Source organism: Halichoeres trimaculatus, unplaced genomic scaffold (genome assembly GCF_033239565.1).
Source record: "Halichoeres trimaculatus isolate MK-OKI-2021-1 unplaced genomic scaffold, fHalTri1.1 fHalTri1_scaffold_15, whole genome shotgun sequence".
NCBI classification, from domain to species: Eukaryota; Metazoa; Chordata; class Actinopteri; order Labriformes; family Labridae; genus Halichoeres; species Halichoeres trimaculatus.
The window spans coordinates 11,937,935-11,958,521 of NW_027437193.1; the positions used below are offsets into that span (position 1 = coordinate 11,937,935).

The 20,587-nt window shown below is 38.3% G+C and overlaps 2 protein-coding genes across 2 annotated transcripts in view; one reads left to right on the plus strand and one right to left on the minus strand.

Moving 5' to 3' along the window:
• Positions 1 to 241: 241 nt before the first annotated feature.
• On the plus strand, positions 242 to 4,666 carry LOC141803975 (von Willebrand factor C domain-containing protein 2-like). Its single transcript, XM_074688143.1, has 3 exons — positions 242 to 815; positions 1,744 to 1,873; positions 1,973 to 4,666. Exons 1-3 carry the CDS (start codon positions 477 to 479, stop codon positions 2,161 to 2,163), a joined length of 660 nt encoding a protein of 219 aa, XP_074544244.1. The 5' UTR covers positions 242 to 476; the 3' UTR covers positions 2,164 to 4,666.
• Positions 4,667 to 5,408: 742 nt separating this feature from the next.
• b4galt2 (UDP-Gal:betaGlcNAc beta 1,4- galactosyltransferase, polypeptide 2) overlaps positions 5,409 to 20,587 on the minus strand; it is a 204,168-nt gene continuing 188,989 nt past the window's right edge. The window contains exon 8 of the mRNA XM_074688142.1: positions 5,409 to 10,149. Coding sequence (XP_074544243.1) covers positions 9,999 to 10,149 — 151 coding nt within the window. The 3' untranslated portion in view covers positions 5,409 to 9,998. The remainder of the gene's footprint in view (positions 10,150 to 20,587) is intronic.

The window sequence follows — 20,587 nt, forward strand, 5'->3', positions numbered from 1 at the left end:
TGCAACGGTTTATTTTGATACCCAGCAGCAAAATTTGAATAAAAAAAAACAAAGTGCTGAATAACACAGTGCAGATTTAATACCTATGTTCCCCCTTCAGAAAAAGCATTAGCTGCACTAAGTGAAATATCATGTGCTTTGCGCTTGGACAACTTTCAGACTGATTTATATGTTCAATAAGAGTACAGACCGACTTTAACCGGTGTGTGAACTCTCAAAGAGGCAGTGATAGTCTTTCCCTCTTCGTGCCCCCTCCCTCCATCTCTTCCGGACACTTTACATGAGTGTGCGCAGCCCCAGTAGACCACTGTGGACAGGGGACTGGAGTAACACACAGAAGTTCTGGGATAAGTGACGATGTGACAAACTACATATTTCTGCGCAATTGTGTATCAGATCCCAGCCGGACAACGGAGGATGTTTTAGCTGAATCGATTCTGCGTGAACCTTTTGCTGTGGACGAAGATAATTAAATAATGGTTTTCAGAATGGAGCACGGATTACGCACAACCGTTTTGGCACTTCTGCTTTGCGCACAGGCCGGTATGTGTTTCTCTGTCGCCGGACAGCAGGAAGGCACCTGCGAGGCTAACGGCAGCTTATACTTTGTTGGAGAATGGTATTTTTTGGACTCTGATCACTGCACCCAGTGTGAGTGCACCACTGAGGGCTCCGCATGTTCCCGCACCGAGTGCACCTCTCTGCCGGCTGCGTGCATTCATGTAAGCCACTACCCTACTGACTGCTGCCCCAGGTGCGAGAGGATCGGCTGTGAGTACCGAGGAGTGGTGTACGAACTTGGGCAAAACTTCCAGGTAAGACTGAAAGCCATGAGACTTTGACACTTGAAAAGGGGGCGCTGATGAATTTCAAGTGAAGAATGTATGACCATAAAAATCTTCCTTTCGGGACTTTTGAGATGTTTAAAGATTACTATCAGTGGTTGCGATTTGAGGCCAGGTCCCGAGGGGAAAGGTGGGTGCTATTCATTTTTATGACTTTCCCTCATTTGAATACTTAATGTACGTGGTACTTTTTGGCTATGGAAAATAACTCAGAGAGCAAATAGCACAAACCACTTTTTTTAGTTCAGCTGCTCAATATTCATGCCCACATCAGGTTACAGCCAATGGTTCAGGGGTAGGTTTAATCATTTTTTTAATGTACCAGGAAAGTCATTGTATTTCAGAAAGGTTAAAGAACACCACCAATCCTTTTTAAAATGATAAGGACGCCATCATAACCATGTCTAATAGTTTCCTACAGACAAAAGACTCTATTTCAGTTCCTTTTGCAAAAAGGTGAGCCTTGCATAATTTGCAGCTGACCCAGACTGTGAATAAATGAACTATTGAACAAGTTTTACAAAAACAGTACTGATCAGTTGCTGGGAGCTGATTAAAATCACAGTCTTTACTATGTTTGATGCAGATTTCAACCTGATCTCTTGCTCCCTGTCTTTCAAATGCACAAAAACTATTCACACTTTTTTTTATGCATGAAAAAGTTTTCTCAAGCTTGTGCTTTACAAACCAACCAGGAAAAGTCATTGTGTATCATGTCCTTCCAAAACTCTCAACCAGTGAATTGAAATATGTAACTGGGTTTCCAGTTGGGAATTGGAGGTAAATGGCGCCCCCTTTTGAGATCACACAAGGAGACTTGGTGGTTTGGAACAGCAGATATGTTGGGTCTCTAACCATATTGGGAATGCTCCATGAGTCTGTGTTTGTGTTTTCCCAGCCATCAGAATGTGAGCAGTGTACCTGTGACAGTGATGGAATCGCTCGTTGTCTGGTTGCAGATTGTGCACCCCCACCATGTGTCAACCCAGTTTACCAGCCGGGGAAATGCTGCCCAGAATGCAAGGATGGTAGGCCATAAAATCCTTAAAGAAAATGTATAAAAGTGATTAAAAAATGCCAAATATAAAAAAAGAGTTAAACTTACCTCATTCTTCATCTCCCTTTAGGTCCAAACTGCTATGTCAATGCTTCACGTAGTCAGGTAATCCCTGCTGGAGAGCCCGTCTGGGTGGACTCATGCACCAAGTGTCGCTGTCATGATGGCCAGGATGCTGGTTACTGGGAGGGAAACCGTCTCGCCACCTGTTCCCGCCTCAAAAACTGCACGCCTGAGCAGTCGTCCACCAAGAACAAGTGATTTACTCTGTTATCAGAGAGCCAACTGTTACCCTGACTCATCGATTCATGCTTAATCTCTCAGGAGATGTGGGACACTTTTGTGCAGCTGGTAAAAGCCTGACACGAAGGATGATCTTGCACCTTCAAAAATGTGAGTTTGGAAACAGAACTGAACAAATACCAAAGAAATCACTTAAAAAAAGAGCTTTTTGTTGAGATTCCTGAAAGAGGAAGGTTGGACCCTCCAAAGCCTGAGCTTCATTGCAAGCAAGGTTGAAATTAAAGGATGATGTGTCAAAGCTGAAGCTACCAGCTTTGTCAGCCTTTTTGCAAGTGAACCCCAAATTTTAAGCCAAACTTAAGTGTATATTCAAAAATGAGGTTGGCTAATCATATCATTTTTTATCTGCCTGTTCACAGTTTCTCCAAAAAGTTTGACCACTCTCTTTCTAAGAGAGAGATGTTAAAAATAGCCTTTTTAGCAGCAGGTCCCCCTGGATGATTTTTTGTTTTTGTGAACTCCAGAACACCTGCTTTGGCAACTAGCTCCAAAACAAAGCCAATGAGATCATGAGATAACAAGAAATTAGAATTGAGCTGCCATGGTTTGATACCACACCTACATGTATGCACAGCTGGTGTGATTTAGAGAAGGAAGTGACTCAACAAAGCAATTTTTAGCTGCTCTGTGATTTCTACAACTGGATTTCCATACTAATTGAAATCTGATGTAAAAAGACTATGGCTTAAATACGAGCGTACAGTAGTTTTAGACACACATTACATCATTAAAAGGAATGCCATTTATAAACTGTAGAGCAAGAAAAATCAGTAGGCTATTGTGGTTTTATTCCTTACAAATGTGCAGTTGTCCTTTGACTTCTTTAGAGTTATTTGTAGCGTATGATAAAATATTGCATGATTTGTCATTTTTACAGGTTTATATTAAGCAAAGCTTCCTCCAGATTTTGTCTTATATTCCACATTTATGGGGGAACTCTGAATGAAAACCAAAAATGATTTTGTCTAGTGATATGTTTATGTGTAGTGTTGGAAATGGTATTTACTTTGCTGCAAGACTCCCCAGCTGGTACTGCAGGAAGTATGTGATTACAGACGACAAGTTTCACCACCTTAACTCTCCACGAGAGGCTTCTTTATGCAAGATGTGGGATTAGGTTTAAACTGTTAGGGTTATGGACGTCTTTTAAATCTGATTTTATGAGAAGACTTTAGTGAAGATTGTACTCTCACTGTATTCACAACATTTCCTTGAGGGGACTGCTATTCAAATCAAACTGTAAAAATGAGACTAAGTAAAATATTTAGTTTCTTTATAGCTAGAGTTCTTAAAAAGAAAGGGAGAGAGAAAAAAAGGTGTTGTGGTTTGTTTTGTAGTATTAGAATTCTGACATTAATCATATGGTTAATATGAAGCCACTGTTAGCAGTCAGTTAGCATAATTTAGCATACTGAAAATGGGAGAGCTAACTTGGCTCTTCCAAAAGTTACAACAAACATGCTTGAACTTATCAGCAGCTTCTTATTTACTCTTTTTATGGCTCATTTTCTAAACCTTTACTAAAAAATAAGTTTACTAATGAAAAATTACTGTTAAAGTGGCCTTAATGTCTGTTTTTGGCTTAGCTAGCTACTTTAACTCTCCGCTAGAATTTAAATTATGGTCATACAGGAATAAAAAAATATGATGTGACACATCATAAATTAAGCTTGAATGATGTCAGATGGTAGTTTGACCTGTTTTTGGTACTTTCCAATAGAGCCAGAGTGGCTGTTTCCCTATTTCCATCTTTGCACCAAGCTAGGTTAGCTTACTGCTTGGCTGTAGCCTTGTTTTTACTGTAAAAATAGAAGAGTAGAAATGAATTTGTCTTTTTAATGGGCAAATGGACATAAGTATCAGGCATTTCCTTGAGGTAAGCTGTTAATTTGCTGTCTGAAATAAAAGGGAAATACAATAAATAATAATCATAAATCTTTTAGCGAGTCATGCTAGCTTATGAAGAAGCTGTACAGAATTATTGTGTTCAATACTTTAAATAAAAACCATCTTCTCATGTCCTTTACAAACTCTCACTTTGTGTATCTTTGAAAGGCACCTTTTCTGTCCTCCTCTTTTTTTTTTGTCTTTGTGAGCTTTTAGATGTTATCTCAATTTCCTTCCAGAGCGATTCTCCTAAGAGTCTGGTACCAATGCTTCAAGCAAAACAATACGAGAAGAATAAAGGATGAAGAAAAAACCTTTACTTTGTTTAAAACAGGATTGGTTTCTACTGAAGGGAGGTTGATGTAGAGGGCAGAAGATAAGAGAATAAAGGAGGCTGTTGGGGCCTAGGTAATTCAGAAGGTTGTTTCCAATGTTAAACTCATCAAAGGCACATAGAAAAAACCATCATTGCTTAAAACAGTCACTATTAAATAAAAATGCTATGGGTTAACCCACCTGACGCCCCCCCCATGCGCACACACAGGCAGACAACACCACTCCAGTCTCATCTTTAACCATCAGATTTATTGATTGTATAGAAAAAGTAGGTTTGATATGACATAATGCATTCTATATAAGATATAACATTTTCAACATTCAATGTACAAAAAACCATAGCTAGAGATACAGTAAATGTTTAAAAATGCCCACAGGCCTCAAAGTTCTGTCTGCTCTCTGCTGCAGACAAGCAAAAGAAGTATTTGAAAAACTGTCTCCACTACTTAACCACCTGAGGTGTGCTCGACAACTGGAACAGCTTTAAAAGTCAAAAGTCCTTCAAGAAATATCAAGCGCTCCTCATGGTCGTTTTCATACGCCAGTAAAGGAAACGTTTCAAATACTTTTTCTGCAGAAGTTTCTCATCTTTACATCTGAATTCTCATGTTACTGTTTATACACACTAGGGCCATGACTCTCCTGCTTGATCCTCTTCGCTCTAACTGTCTCTCTTTAGGCTTGTTCTGTCTACATGGAACTGACCTTGTGAAATTTAGCCTGTAGTTTGAAGGAGTTTGCTTAATGATGCTAGATTTACACAAGGTCACTCAAACATTTCAGGTGTGAAGTGATGTCGTTTCATGAAACTGAATGTATAATGTCTTCTGTGGCTCTGAAGCTTGTTCATCTAAAATCTTTTTACAGAAATCTTGCTTTGTTACCAGAGGTGTGAGGGTTTGAGTAGTGGAGCTATGAAGGAAGGAAGGTTTTTACAGATATGTATACTTCCGTTTTAAACATATTTCTTTAACCTCTGTGTTACTTTGTTAAATAAAATGGACTGACAAAACTTTGAGTTTATGATACATTATTAATGTGTGAACCCAATAATGTGCAACAGATTGTAAACATGACAATTGTTGAGATCCACTAACAGGGGCGGCGTTATGGGTGGGCCTTAAGGTCCAAGGCCCACCCTAAACTTTTCTTTTAATTCATACTCATTTCTTTTAAATGGCTTTAAAATAGTAACATTTTGTTATTTAATGTTCACTTTGTTAGAGATTAGTTATTGTTATTGTTAGTAAGATGCATTATCTTTGTAAAATAAGCCATGTTTTTTAGCCTGTTGAAAAAATATCTGAGTTACAAAAGAAATTAGCTTTGTGTGGGCAGGATCACAATATCATTTTTGGAAAGATTGTAGATTTTAATTTATTTTATTTTACTGTGGTTAATGTCCCAGCTCTTTCAGCTTATAATAAACAGAACACCGTAGCAGTGCAGCCTACTGGTGCGTTAGGGCGCCACTCTTTGGCCAGTACCATGGAGAGCGGTTGCAGGTAGACTTGGCTGATGCGCGAAAAGGTTATAAAAATGCAATTAAAAGTGAAAAAAGCAACCAAATCTGCTTTGCAAAAAACACATAGTAACAAACTTTTGTAACTTAAGGCCCAGGAGAATTTTTTCTGGCCCAGCCCAAACTGAAATTCTGGCTCCACCCCTGTCTACTACTGCTTATTTTTGAGAGCTGCTGATTGTGAAACCAAAGGTATGATCTCCAGCATCCGTCTCTGAATGCAGCAGTTAAAAAAATTGGATTGGAGTCCATTTTATTTTTTTTACTCAAGATTTGAAGTGTGAATTCTGATATCTTCAAAGAAAAAAAAATAATGAAACATCAACATTTATAAAGAGGAATGCACAAAATCTCTCTTTCAATTTTAAATTTCGTAGAAAAAAACAAAATAGTTGCATTGTGGGAAATTTTAAATGTACTTTTTTTTGCATTTTAAGCCGTAGCTGGGTATTTGCATGTATTTAAAATTGTAAATCATATCCCTTAACTTGTCTCACCTTAAAGTCACTCAACTTTACTGAGGGGAGCACTTCATCTACCACTTTCATACTGCGAGGTGAAAATTAATTATTCAATAAATTGTTTAATATGTTACCTGCTCATAGGTTTTATCAAACCAAAGTAACAAAGAAGTCTCTCTGAAAAAATACCACTGCATTAAAAACTGATCAGAACATCCCCAAAAACCCCACACCCCACACAGAAACTTTCAAGTAGGATTATGCGATAAATGTGAAAAAATCTTTGATATTGCACAGTGTGAGCTGTAAACAGTGTAAAGAGGGGAGAGTAGTAATCCTCCCACGCTGTTTGCCCACTAAGAAACACCAAAAAGTGACACAAGGAGATTTCTGTTTGCTCCAGTATCAAATACTGGGAGGAAAAAGGGTGAAAAGGAATAGGAGAGTCAAGGCTGGGGGAGATAGGGAGAGAAGAGGGGAGACAGATGGAGGATGTGGACTTAGACAGGGTGAGTACAAAGAAAAATAAAGATACTGTAAAGTGGCACAAATTCAGGGACACAAAGAGAGGCCCTGTCAATATCTATTGAATGAAGAAGCACTCTTGTGAGACGCAGCTGTGCCTGAAGTGGGCCCAGCACAAAGCACAACAGAGAGCCACTGACACACACAGCGTGGACTGGCAGAGTAAGAAAGAAAACGCAATGAAAGAGGAGATAATGCAAAGAAAAAGGGAAACAGTGTGAATGCTTTTGTGTGCATGTGTGTGTGAGAGAGAGTAAGAGTGGGGCGATCACTCCTTCCAACAGACTTTAGGCGAAGATAACAGAGCCAAACAGATGGGAACATTTTTGCCTGAAGGCTGTCCAAAGAGGGAGCAAACAATGCACTTTCTTTTTTTTTAACCTAATAAAAGCCCCACTTTGTTTTTAAGAGATGCAAAGATTAAACTGTCAGAGGACACAAAACTCTTTCATCTGTCCAGAGTTTAGAAGGCAGGTGGAAATATTCTGTGTAGGTTTTTCCTAATAATGTTTTCATCCAGCATTATCTTAAAGCTACAGAAGCCCAAAGCAGACATGCACCCATAGATCTTATTTACTAAACTGTATCATAACAAACAAGTTACTTCTGGTTGTTTTCTGGTGACTTCGCTTTATGAACTCACTGAGATGGCAACAATGGTTTCCCTGTGATAAAAAGTGCAACACCATGATGTCAGATAACTATAACTTATATGAGAGGTGCAAAAGCAGGAAACAAACAGAAATTAGCTTAATCTACCTACTACTAGAAAAATATGCTGTTATTGTGAAAATATATATCTAAAGCTCATGAGATAAATTTATGTTAGGATTGGAGACAGCAAGAAACAAGTTAAGAAATAAGGAAAAAAGTAGGAAGCAGGAAAAAAGAGTTGTTATCTCAAAATAACAACAAGACATGAGCAGAATATTTAGAAAATAAATTAAAACTAGAAAAATTAGTAAACAGAATGTAGTGATACATGTCTGCTTTGGACCTCCGTTTCAAACACTCACGTCTTCATCCACTTTTTTTTCCCAACAATAGTGACCTTTCAATTCAACACAGCTTTCCCAGTCCCTCTGAAAAATTTGGTCCTGAAGGCATCAGTTTGGTGTTTAGGCGTCAACAGTTACAGCATCGACAGTAGAGATGAGGACGAATAAAAACAAAAGAAGAAGAGTAACGTATCAAAGCTTAAAAAAACAAAACAATGCAAGGCGATTAATTTCACACAGGATAAGCTGTTGAACTCAAACGAAACAAAAACAGTTGTAACATTAAAACAATGTCAGTAAAAAAAAGTAATATTGGTTATTTGATACCTTTCTTTTATTAGACATAAAATTGTACTAAAATGTTTCCTGTACTCAGCTGATGGTGATATAATCTGACGCAGTGATAAAAAAGCAGTCTGACTGCTCACACTATAACTTTCAAAAGCAGCCATCAAATTCATGTTTTCTATTAACAGAAGGCTATTAATGCAAAGTTTTGTCTGTCTTGATATTACAGTCTTTTCCCTTACAAATTGAAAGAAAACGGTAGAAGAGAGAAAATGGTAGAAGAGCTCTGTCACTCAGGTTTAAATGAACCTTGACACTTCAAAGAAATGACTTTACAGTTACACTGTCAGCAGAAAGATGACCCTCAAACTTTATTAGCTTTCTCTGTAAAGCTTCTGAGGAAACTACGAAACATCCTGACCGCTCAAAAGTTAAACTTAACTAATTAAAAGAACGCATGTAAGTCCTGTTAACTCATTTCTAGCTTTCAGTTTTTAGAGAATAAAATGGCCTGGAATACTCTGATTACCAAAATAAAGTGGGTTCTTCAAGTGGGTTCAAGAAAAGAAACTAAGTTCCTTGAAAACGGGTATCCAGTTTGTGCCACATGGAGCTGAAATCACCACTGAGCTGTCAGTAAACCTGCCTTGTTGTGTCTAAATCCTCGATATGCCTCGAAATGCCTTCCCAAGGTAGTTCCAGCACACTGCATCCAACACAGGAGAAATCCGTCTGTAACTTCAACATGTTTTCTTTTGTTGCCAAACTTTTCCATCACTCCACTGAGTCAGTTTCTGTTTCCAAAGTCAGAGTTTATATATAGAAAAAGAAGAACCAAAAGAGGGTTCCCATGACAAACAGGTTTTTATCAGCGTGTCCCAGCACGGTTTAGAGTCTTCTGCTGTAGATGCAGGCACAATACACATTCATTAACTGATACCGGAGGATTTGATTGAGTAGTAAGATCCAAACTGGAGACTTCCCGACGAAGACAACGTCAAGATCAAATCTGTCGAGACTAGAGTCAGTTGATCTCTTTGATATGCAATCTGTTTGTCACTGCCTGTAACCACATCAGACACTCAAGCTGGAGTCCTTGTTATCACAAACACATCTGTAAATGCTTAAAAAGTCACATTTGTTCAGGAGTTTGTTGTCCGCCAGGTTGTGTAATGTCCATACGAGCATATTCCACATCATCCACTCTTCTGTTTCCTTTTTTTTTGTATCCATGTAAAAACACATTTTTTGTCCTGGTCAAGCTCTCCAACAAATTCAACATGGTGCTGTCCTGTTTTTGAGAATAGGCTTTGAAAACTGTTGAGTTTCAAAATGATCTCCCAACATGTCGTCCTTGTCAATACCCTCTGTCCAGTGGATACTGTCTTGAAAGACTCCAAGTTTTAGCTTCAAAGTTTGACCCCAGCTTTGAGTCAGCCGCTGATGCTCCAGCTTTGGTCCGCTCTCTTTAATTCTGAAGTCACTGATTGGTAAAGGTAGGGTTGAGAAGCCACTGTCTGCCTGAAAAGTTGAAGGAGCCTGAGTCCTGTTACAGAGATGGAGCGCTGAAATCTTCAAAAAGAAGGGTAAGAGGGGAGAAAGAGACTGTGATGTGCTTATGACTTTCCCCTCTCTTTTTTTCCCATTCCTAAATATTTCCAGTCTTTCCAAGTCAAGGATATGTGTGTTTTGATTTCCTCTTATAATCTCAATTGTGCACATTTTGCCCCTTCAGACAATATGCAGCAACCCCTTCACCCTCCTCCCTGTCTGTCTCTAGCCCTTGAACGGTCGAGGCGGTGGTTTGCCAATCTCAACAGAGATATTCGTATACAGGGGGTACTTCTTGACCTGAACCAGTCTGTAGGTCAGAGAGCTGATGCCGTCCTTCTTCATTGTGTTCTTTGTGTTCTGAATTTTGTTGAACCTGCAGGTTTAGAGAAAAACAGAAGAGGAGACAGGAGGCAAAATGTTAAAAACATTAGTCCAAATTTGCATATCGTGATTCTCACGCAACACTTTAGTCCTACTTTAATGTTATACTCCCTTTCAGCAGACTATCTGCTACAATTTGGTGTTGGTTGCAGATTTCTACAAGATTTTTTTACCTGACAGTGTTGAAAATTATGATAACCCAGTACATATTTCATGTTCCGGATCTAAGTATCCAGAATATTGCCAGGACCAAGACCGCACTTGTACATCTGTGAAAAATTATCGTGACTCTGTGTTGTATTGTTTTGCAAAGCAATATGACCATATATTGTGGAGTTATATACATGTATGGTGAAAACGGCCATATCTCACAATGATAAAGAATCCTTTAAAAAAGTCCAGGATCCACACGGTGATCCTGATCACCGCCAAAATTGAATCATTTTTCCCTCATCCCATTTTGAACATTTCCTGAAAATTTCATGAGGATCTGTAAGTTTTTGAGTTATGCTGTTGATAGACAAACAAACAAACAGATAGAAAAACTCTCCCAAAAAACAGCATGTCTACCTCAATGCATCACTTTGAAAGAAACTTTTTTTAGCATTTGTCTTCATACCTAAAACTTTTGCCACATCTTGTATGCCACATCTTTGTTTGAAACTCAGCAGCTTTTTTTTTTTTAATTAAATGCCATGTTTCCTACATGCTCCACCTTGTTCTTCTTGTTTCCTTTTTAAATTAGGAGACCTGTACCGTTGTTTTTTCACCACTTTGGTTTGCCGTACTCATTGTCACCATCATGCAGCAAAAATGACAAAAAAAATAATAATAAAAATAAAAACAATGCATATTCCCTCATGTAAAAGCTCAAGTGGCAATTAACCTCATTCAGACATTTTTGTCTTCTTCTTCTTCTCCTTCCTCCTTACTTAATTATCTTGCCATCCCTTGAATTTGTATCCAAGTCCAGAGGACACACTTGTTTTTCGTATAGAAATGTGAGAAATAGAATTCTTCTTCCAAAGACTATAAAGACGACATACGACTAACACTTGAGGTGATTAAACTTGATAAAAACTGAATGCATTGTCACAATCAGGACATTAAAAAAACTTTAACTCATACCTACAGTTACAGCAGTGAAAAGGTGCTACACTTATAAACAGCTCAGCATATCAAAAGCACAATCTAACTCCCAAAAGCTCAGGTTAAAATCAACATTCAAAGCCACAAGGTGCAAATTTTTTTTATGCTTTTATTGATTCTTTAAGAATTGTTTGTGGACCCTCAGCAGGTAACAGCACACGTTCAGTAACCTCAAAGAAAGAGCTGTGCTATTTTTTTTCAGTTTTCTTCACTTTGGACTTCTTGACCAACAGGTGGTGCTATTGCATCACTCGGTGAGCCACATTATCCATCACATCCGCCTCGGTTTGTCTGAATTATGTTGGAATCTCCTTCCTCATTGGCTGTGATTCAGCAGTTACATCAGAATCTGCTCTTACGTTAGAATATGCTCTGGTTTTTGTTATTAAGATGGAAAATAATTCACAGTATGTCAGACAGTTGCATAGCCCTTCAGTTTTTGCTGCTGCTGCTGCTACTGTGCTTAAGTTTTGCTTGTGATGCAATCTGTGGCTCTAAAACCGACTCATAACACCAGCTCTCTCCTGTCACCCCAGTGGTAGTATCAGCTTCCAGTGCCAATCAGGATGGAAATGAGGCCGCGGTGTGCCAGTTACTAACAGCGTATTTACACCACTCTAGTCTTAGACGTGCCTTATTACGCTGTGAACAGAGAAAAAGGCTGATGTGTGCAAACGCCCGACCATGTACATTCTCTTATCAACAGACAGCAATGACTGACTGCTACAAAAGACTTCTTCCTAACGATATGCTTGGACGTAAAACTGGAGTTGACACTTGAGTCCGACATGGACCACTGAGTCTGCACAGCCCTGTCAGAACTGACTAGTGAGGATCTCTCTTCTCTCCAGGCACAGCTCTCTCCCTCTGTCTCCCTCAAATCAAATCAAAACGAGCTTTATTGGCATAAATGGAAGCAGGAAAAATGTTGTCAAGCGTCTTTCCCTTGAACTATGTAATACAACCAGGTATAAATAGAATTACGTGTTCTTTGACTTCCGCAAAGGTTTGGCAGCTCTACCTTAAAGAAAGGGAGATTAGTTTGAAGAGAAGAGTGCAAGGAGAGGAAGAGAAGGAAAGAAGAGAGGAAAATATGGGAGACAAATTGAGGATGATATGCGGAGAGATAAACATATTTCACAGAAAGAGAGTGACAGATGGAACGAGCAAACAGATACTGAAACATTAAGTGAATGAACTGGAGGGAAGGAAAAATCTTTAGATCTAAAAAGCAGCAGATTGAAAGCAATAAAATAATCCCCTCATACATACAGGGAATATCAGATCAGTACTCCATCTGTAGGCTACAGTGTGTCAGGCTTACTTATATAAGTTTTATATTAAAGAGTTGGGGAGCCACACAAAGAAAGTCCTCTTTACATATTCATTAGCCTGATTTCCAGACTGAGTCCTAACTGGGCTAAGTAAAGCTCTATTTTAATTCCACTGAGGGTCTCAAAGGAAAACACTCTGGTTTAGGAGCTCGACAATAGCTCAGTATATCAGCTATAAAAGATTGTTTAGTTCTTGTGTTACATATTCTGAGCTAGCTTGACCTTATTGTTAAAAATGTGTCAAAGAAATGGGAGATATCATTTTGGTGACACACTTATCACCTTTCCTACCTTAGATAAGAATATTGTTCCATGGTAGGCTAAATGTAATGCGTTTATTAGCTTAGCTTTGATCAGAAACTGAAAAAGATGAAAAAATGGTAGCATTGGGCTCTTCATGAGTGATATTTTTTAACACTATTTAACTTTGGTAACAAGTTCAATTTAATTTATTACATTTATTTGTCAGCGACTGCACTACTGACTACTTCACTAAAATGCCAAGCTAGCATCACTAGCTAGCATAGCTAAATATAGCATGTTAGCATGGTCACTGCTACTGTTATGTAGCCTGAATCTCTTAGCCTTAAATTTTACAAATGTTACCACAGTATGCTAAATTTGATACACGTAAATGCAGCCAATTAGCTTAGCCTAGTTTAGGGACAGAAATAGTTCGGAAAAAAGCTAGCATCACAATGTTCAAGGGGATGAAATGTATCATTTTCGATTCATTCAAGTTTTATTTTGGCTGCTCTCATGAAATCATCCTTACACTTTTTTCGGGAAAATCATAGTTAACTTTCAAGAAGTTGCGATAAAAATAAGATCTAAATCGTAACTTTTTTTTTTTTTTTTTTTTTTTTTTTACAAAAGTGTTTTCTGCATTGAAAGAATGCTTATGTATTAAAAACATTACTAAAAAAAGTTGGCAAAACTCCCAATGTGTCAAATATGACACAAAAAATATACCATTAACACAATAATATAGCAATGTTTTCTTTGTGGCTTTTGTTAAAAAGGGTTAATAAATATCTCAGTTCTAAAAAAAAAAAAAAAAAAAAAAAAGGCCATTTTTGATGTGTCAGGCTTTGCAGGGTTTAAACTACCTTGTAATTAAAAAAAACAAAACAAAGGTAAAGCGATCTAAGGCACCTTGACTGCCAAATACAGCTACAGCTACTCATGTAGCTCTCGTGCTCTTCTGTTTTTACTGTAAAAAGATTTACAGCATACAGACTGCACACAATAGCCTGCAGGCTTGTTTCTGTACTAGATATTACTTTACTTACTGTAAAGACTGCACAAGATATGGTCGGCTGGAAGAAAACATGCAAGCAGATTAGCTTGCTGGTGGTGCTAGCTTAACACATAGCTATTGCATTCAGTGTTATACAGCAGCAGTCTTGGTGGTTTTGTGCATATTGTGCTTTACAATTTATTAGATAGAAACACTTGAGTTTGTGCTTGTTGGCTTCAATTAGAGTAGCAAAAGAATTCTCCTGTGCGTAACTCTTAGTCAGGTCTTGCTTCAAACAAAGCAGACATACGATTTTATAGGTTAGAGGTGCTGAAAGGCAGAGAAACTGAGACACTTTACTGTCCCAATATTTACTGCTCATGGTAACATCAATTCAATCACAATCCAGCATAGAAAGACAGATCCAAACCAAGACAAAAAGGAAAATTCTTTAAAATTGATCTATTCTTTTAAATCAATCCAAATAAGACTCTTGACTTTAACTTGTTTTCAGAGCAAATACGTTTTTACCCACTCAAACGCGCCCCACACATGCTGCATCTGCACTGTCCCAGGACGATAACATATGAATAGAAAATTGAACAATGTAACTGAGTGACTGATTCATTTGCAATGCATGAGGTGAGGCTTGCTCGTGGAAATGTGTGTGTGTGTGTGTGTGTGTGTGTGTGTGTGTGTGTGTGTGTGTGTGTGTGTGTGTGTGTGTGTGTGTGTGTGTGTGTGTGTGTGTGTGTGTGTGTGTGTGAGTGAGAGAAAGAGCTGATACTCAAGGCCGGTGATGAATGTGCCTCTTTCTTACTTCCGCTGGCCCGATATCTCATTGCTATGCCTAACCAGCATCACAGAAAAGAGAGGAAAGAGAACGCTCTCCTGTGTTAGAGTGTGTGGGATTTGAGTGAATGTGTGTGTGTGGGAAAGGTGTGTGTGAGAAGAGATAGTAAACACTCATTGAACAGTCAAGACAAAGCTTCTCTGGGTAAACCCTGGACATTATGCAGGTGCTCCAGATAAACTCTCCCAAAAGGCTCAATTAATAATCTGAATCTTAACAAAAGGCAACCACACAGCTAAAAACAAAAAGCTGAGGTAAAGGTTTGTTTTATCTGTGAAACTGATTGACAACTGAAGAATATCAAGATGTATTTCTTCAAGGTATTCTGAAAGACAAAGTAGTGTATGACCCAGTTGTATCTCTTGAATATAATATTTATAATGCCATACTAACCTTGTTACCGCCAAGGAGGTTACGTTTTTGGGAGAGTTTGTGTGTCTGTCTGTGAACAACATAACTCAAAAAGTAACAAACGTATCTTGATGAAATTTTCAGGAAATGTTCAAAATGGGAAAAGTAAAAGATGAGTAAATTTTGGAGGTGATCCAGATCACTGTCTGGATCCAGGACTTTTTAAAGGATTCCTTCTTATTGTGACATAGGGCCGTTTTCACCATATGTGTAAATAACTCCATCATAAATGGTCAGATTGCTTTGCAAAACAATACAAGACAAGGTCACGATAATTTATGACAGATGTAAAAGTGTGATCCAGATCCTGGCAATATTCTGGATACCAAGATCCAGAATATGAAATATGTACTGGGTCATCATAATTTTCAACACTGTCAGGCAACAAATTATCATACAAACCTGCAACTAACACCAAATTGTAGCAGACAGTCTGCTGAAAGGGGGTATAACATTAAAGTAGGACTCAAGTGTTGCGTGACTATCACAATATGTTAAGAGGGGGTCTGCGCTCTCTGAGTGCTTTTTAAACTGTAATAGGTTTTGACAAATAAGATATTTTCACCTACAGTTGTTTACTATTATGTCCTTCCTGACACCAAGTTCTGCAATAAACAACTGGTATAAAACACAAAAACCGTGTTCCACAAGTATCCACATAGAAACTGGAAAAGCACTGAAGTCCATAAGCCTGTAATGCCTGTTGATGTTCTAAGGCTGAGCCTATGGATCTCAGCTGGAAAAGGATGCACTGCCCACTCCAAGTGAAGAAGTTTAAGAATCTTGGGATCTTGTTCCCGAGTGAAGGGAAAATGGAGCGAGATATTGACAGATGGATCCGGGCTATGCCGGCAGTAATGTGGACACAGTACAGGTTTTGGGGAGGAGGGAGTTGAGCCAGAAGGCAAGGCTATTAATTCACCAGTCAATCTACATTCAAACCCTTACCTATGGTCATGAGCCGGGGATAGCGACTAAAAGGACAAGATCACGAATACAGGCAGCTGAAATGAGGATGCTTCCCAGATTCCTCTCTGGTGAGGTGTTTCAGGCATTTCCTTCTGGGAGGAGACCCCCGGGGTAGACCCAAGACACGATGGAGAAATTACGTCTCTTGGCTGGCTGGGGAACGCTTTGGTTTCCTCCCAGAGAAGTGGCCAGGTACAGGGGCTACTGCTCAGATGCCAGGTGGATTTTAACATGTACCCTAAAGAACATCTTATTCTGCAGAGGAACCTGTTTTTTTTCTTTGTGTTGCCTCATGACTTACTTTTCCAAGTAACTTTTTAAATTGTACAAAATATTACACAACTTGACAGAATGAGAAGTGAAGAACCAAACTTTCTGTCTGGGCAAAGTAAGAAAGAGAAAGACTAAACTCCTCTCTCCTCCACCCACACCGTCTCAATCCTGCCATGAGGTGGCCGTTCTCTGTGTGTTCGCTGTGCTCGAGTTGAGCCCAAATGCCTCTTCTTCAGACGATCCTCTAAGCCGAAATTTCTGATACATTATAACGAGTGTCCGGAAGGGCCGTAAAAATGAAGTTTGTGCCGACTAATAGGCCGCTATTTTCTCCCCCTCGCTGGAGTTATGAATAATGTATCAGCCCCAAATAAGAAGCGTCCCTGTTGGTGTCACGTCTTATTGAGGAAGTCTGGTTCACCGACCAGAGAGGGGGAGCACATCGACGAGAAAGAGGAGGAGGAAAACGGGAACTGAGTATCAAGCAGACGCACGCGCGCACACACACACTGAAAGGACACTTTCCTTCAGTCTAGTGGCTGATTTATTGATTTTGATGAAGGCAACTAGACCATTCTGACCCAGCCGGCTCCCGTCTCTATTGGTGTCATTTCAGCAGGCAATTACTGAGGGATCGTTGCGTCTTATCTGCTCAACACACACACACACACCCGTACATGAACAAAACAATGATGGATGACATATAACACAGGCCTGGTTATTCTAGATGTCTTTAAATTCAAGTTATTGTAGCCATTATACTGTAAAGACACTTACTGTAAAAAATCAACCATTTCTGGATAGATGTCTGACATTTACACTCGTCAACAGGAGCTCCATACGAGTAAATCAAACCTCTTTTACTCCTTTTTCTGTCAGAGCTTCACTCAAGCTAATTTTTCCTCACTTCAAAATGCATGTTTGAGATAAATTTTGCCTCTTCAGGTGAAATGGGCAGATAAAAATGTCAATGAAAAATGAATATATTTAACATCAGGAGTTGAATTTTTTTTCTTTCAAATACTTTTTTTTGTCCTGACTTTATTTTTCACCCTCCTTTCACACACAGGTGTAAGGTCTTTGTGATGCTCAGCATGTGGTTTTTGCAGGTGAAAGGTAAATGTAACTCCTTTCACTTGATGTCAAAAGCTCAATTTAAGGCTCATTTGCCTTTCTGTCGCACCTGCGGGTGGGTTTTACTTTTATCCTTCACTGTCAGCATGGAGAGGAGCATGCTGTGTATCACCATGTGTATCGAACACACTCTGATGAAAGGCTAGATAATATCCAAAATGTTTATAAAACTTAAAAAATAAAATAAAAAAACAACATTTTTTGGTAGAGTTTAACCTCACAATCAAAAAGTATAAGAGAAAAGTTGTGATCATGATTTAGACCTCAAAGGCTTAGCTACATGATGCATTTTAAAGGCAGATCAGCCTGTGATCACACTGCCCTTGTCTTCATGAGAAGTCAGGAGTCTTAGGCAGGCAGAGAGTCTTCACATTTGCACGCCTGAAAAATTTATTTCAGGACAGCCTGCCCTGGATATTTTCCAAAGTTGTTCCTCACACGTCCCTCACAGCATGAAATTTTCCCTTTCCAACCACTGACTGTATACAGAATGGACAACGGACTGTGCGATGTTCAGCTGAACTATTTCTTCTATTTGTGCTGACATGTTGCACTGAAGGAGCCAAGGCACGAAGAGAAGCGATCAGGCTGCACTTACAAATCTTCAAATAAGTTTGTGTTTTTTCATATTTCTATCAAAAAATATCTTACCAGACTTCATATCAATCACCAAGGAACTGCTTTTCATTAAAAAAAGAAATAAAATAAAATCTCACCAAGTTTCAAATTTCTTGAAGCAAGTTATTTCCTTGTAATAAGAATAATGTGTCCGTTAGAAAATTCAGTAGATATTTTTGTGCCTAAATGTCAGTTCCAGGTACTGTTTTTGTACATTCATAACATAAAAAACACATTTTCTGGACCTGTCAGAAAATGGGGTTTTAAATAGTCTTATAAATTAAATGAATAATAAATAATATACATAATAATATACATAATAATAATAAATAAAATAAAGAGTCTTATAAATTTTTAATATTTATAGCTTATCTTTTATTAGAAAAAGGAGAATAAAAATGATTTTTTTGAGGCTTGCAGTACAGTGAACAGCCATACTGACTTCACATTCCTTCCTCTGCGCAAACACTTTTAATTTACAGCAAAAAACAAAAAAACAACAAAAAAAAACAAATAAAGATCCTTCAGATGGGCTCAGCCCACAGCACAACACATTAATGTGTTGATCTGAAGCAGACACTCATGGCTGTAGAAATTTTAGTCTCTTGCCAGCCTATACTGCACTTGTTGACACAGCTGTCAATCAAATAACTAATCAAAACTGAACTTCAGGTCAATGTTCATGTCATGAGATGGTTGGATTGTTTACTGCAACTTATGGAAGTAATTTTAAAAGACGGGTAGCAGAAAAATGTGCACTGAGATGTATGTGTGTGTTTACATTAACACATGCAGCCAGGTTAGAATATTTTGTAAATTTCTTGGAGATTAGTGAATGTGTGAATACAGCAGTGCACTGATCAACACAATCATGAATATTATAGCCGTTTGATTAAGTCTGGTTGCTTTTAAAAACAGAGGACCCTTTCAAAATAAATTCTAACATGTCAAAAGTTTTGCATAAAAGGAAAAAATTATCAGAATGTTTTTAAAATCTGGTTAAAACCACCTTCATGTTAAACACATAAACACACACTTAGAGGTCATATACTGGAGTCAGATCATGTCAGGGTTCATCTGTCTCTTCTATTTCCCACGACTCCAGTTGTCTGTATTTTTAATCTTCTTATAAAACCAATTTAGAAGCCACAACTGGACTAGACCACGTGTCTGGACCCCTACGTCTGGATGTAAAAACTGTGCCGTAAAGCGAACGTCACCAAAACTAAAACAATTTAGCAAAGGGAACATACATCTTCACTCTGCCCTGGCTGTAGCAGCTATCGATTTTTCCGTTATGAGGCATCGTTGGCCGGCCTATCCAGGCATGAAAACGGGGGCTCTTAGAGGAGAATAAACAGTGATAATCCACATTTAAGCAGCTTAATGTGAGGTGCTATACTCCTGGTGATTAATGTGTCTAGAAGGGCTCATCTCTGCATATTGGGTCTCATTCATCAAACCATAAAATAACACGCATATACAGAGGAAGCATTTTTACACATTTTTCTGAAAAGTTGTTTGGACGTGTGTAGTCTAAAGCACATTTTTAAGCCCCAAGCCGGATCTCAGAGACAAAAATTCAGCTTTATTAAAAATAAACCTTTTAAAATGTTCCTATATCTAGAGCAATGACGTTCTGATATTTTTCTCGCTCATCAGGTACTTCTCTGCAGGTGTTTTTGCAAAAGACTGCATACTGAGAAAGTTCAGCAGGTTTATATTATGCAGATCAGCAGGATGAATACTGTGAGGACCACAAATAGCTGTGGTATCTATGAAATGCAAATATTTTATTTAGCATACCCCTCATTTATTCATGCATTTTGATTTTAACCTGCATGAATCTTTCAATATCCTGTTATGAGTGAAAATGTTAAATCAGTAAAAGGAAACATAATCTTCCCTTTAGGTCAGCGAGTCCTCAAACGCAACCATTACCCAAATACTCTGCTCCTATCCTCAGCAAAGTACTCCGTACTGTCAGGGTGGGAGGGTGTAATGGTGTTTTTTGTGTTTTTTTTTTCAGTATTTGTCTTAAATTAATTATGATAATAAAAAAGAGATTATGGCTCTCAGAAAACCTCCTTGCAGTAAAGAAAAAACAATGAAACATGGCAAATACATTGACACAAACTATAATTAAACACTTAGCTGAATGAATAAGCAATGACATGGTGAAATAATGTATGGTGTTGATTGTCTGTGTGGCTGTAGGGTGAGGGTATGTTAAGGGTTACATGTTTTCTTCATGATTCTTTGCAAAGCTTGCAGTAAATAAAGTTAAGCATACGTTTGAGCAAGAAAATTAATCAATATTCTCACTTTTCTTTTTCTGCTTCTCTTGTCATCTGATCACAGGAGTTAATAAACTATTTCACAAACTAGATTTTGTCAAAAAGCACCACTTGACTTTTCTGCTCAGTCAGAGGGAACAGATCTTTTTGAC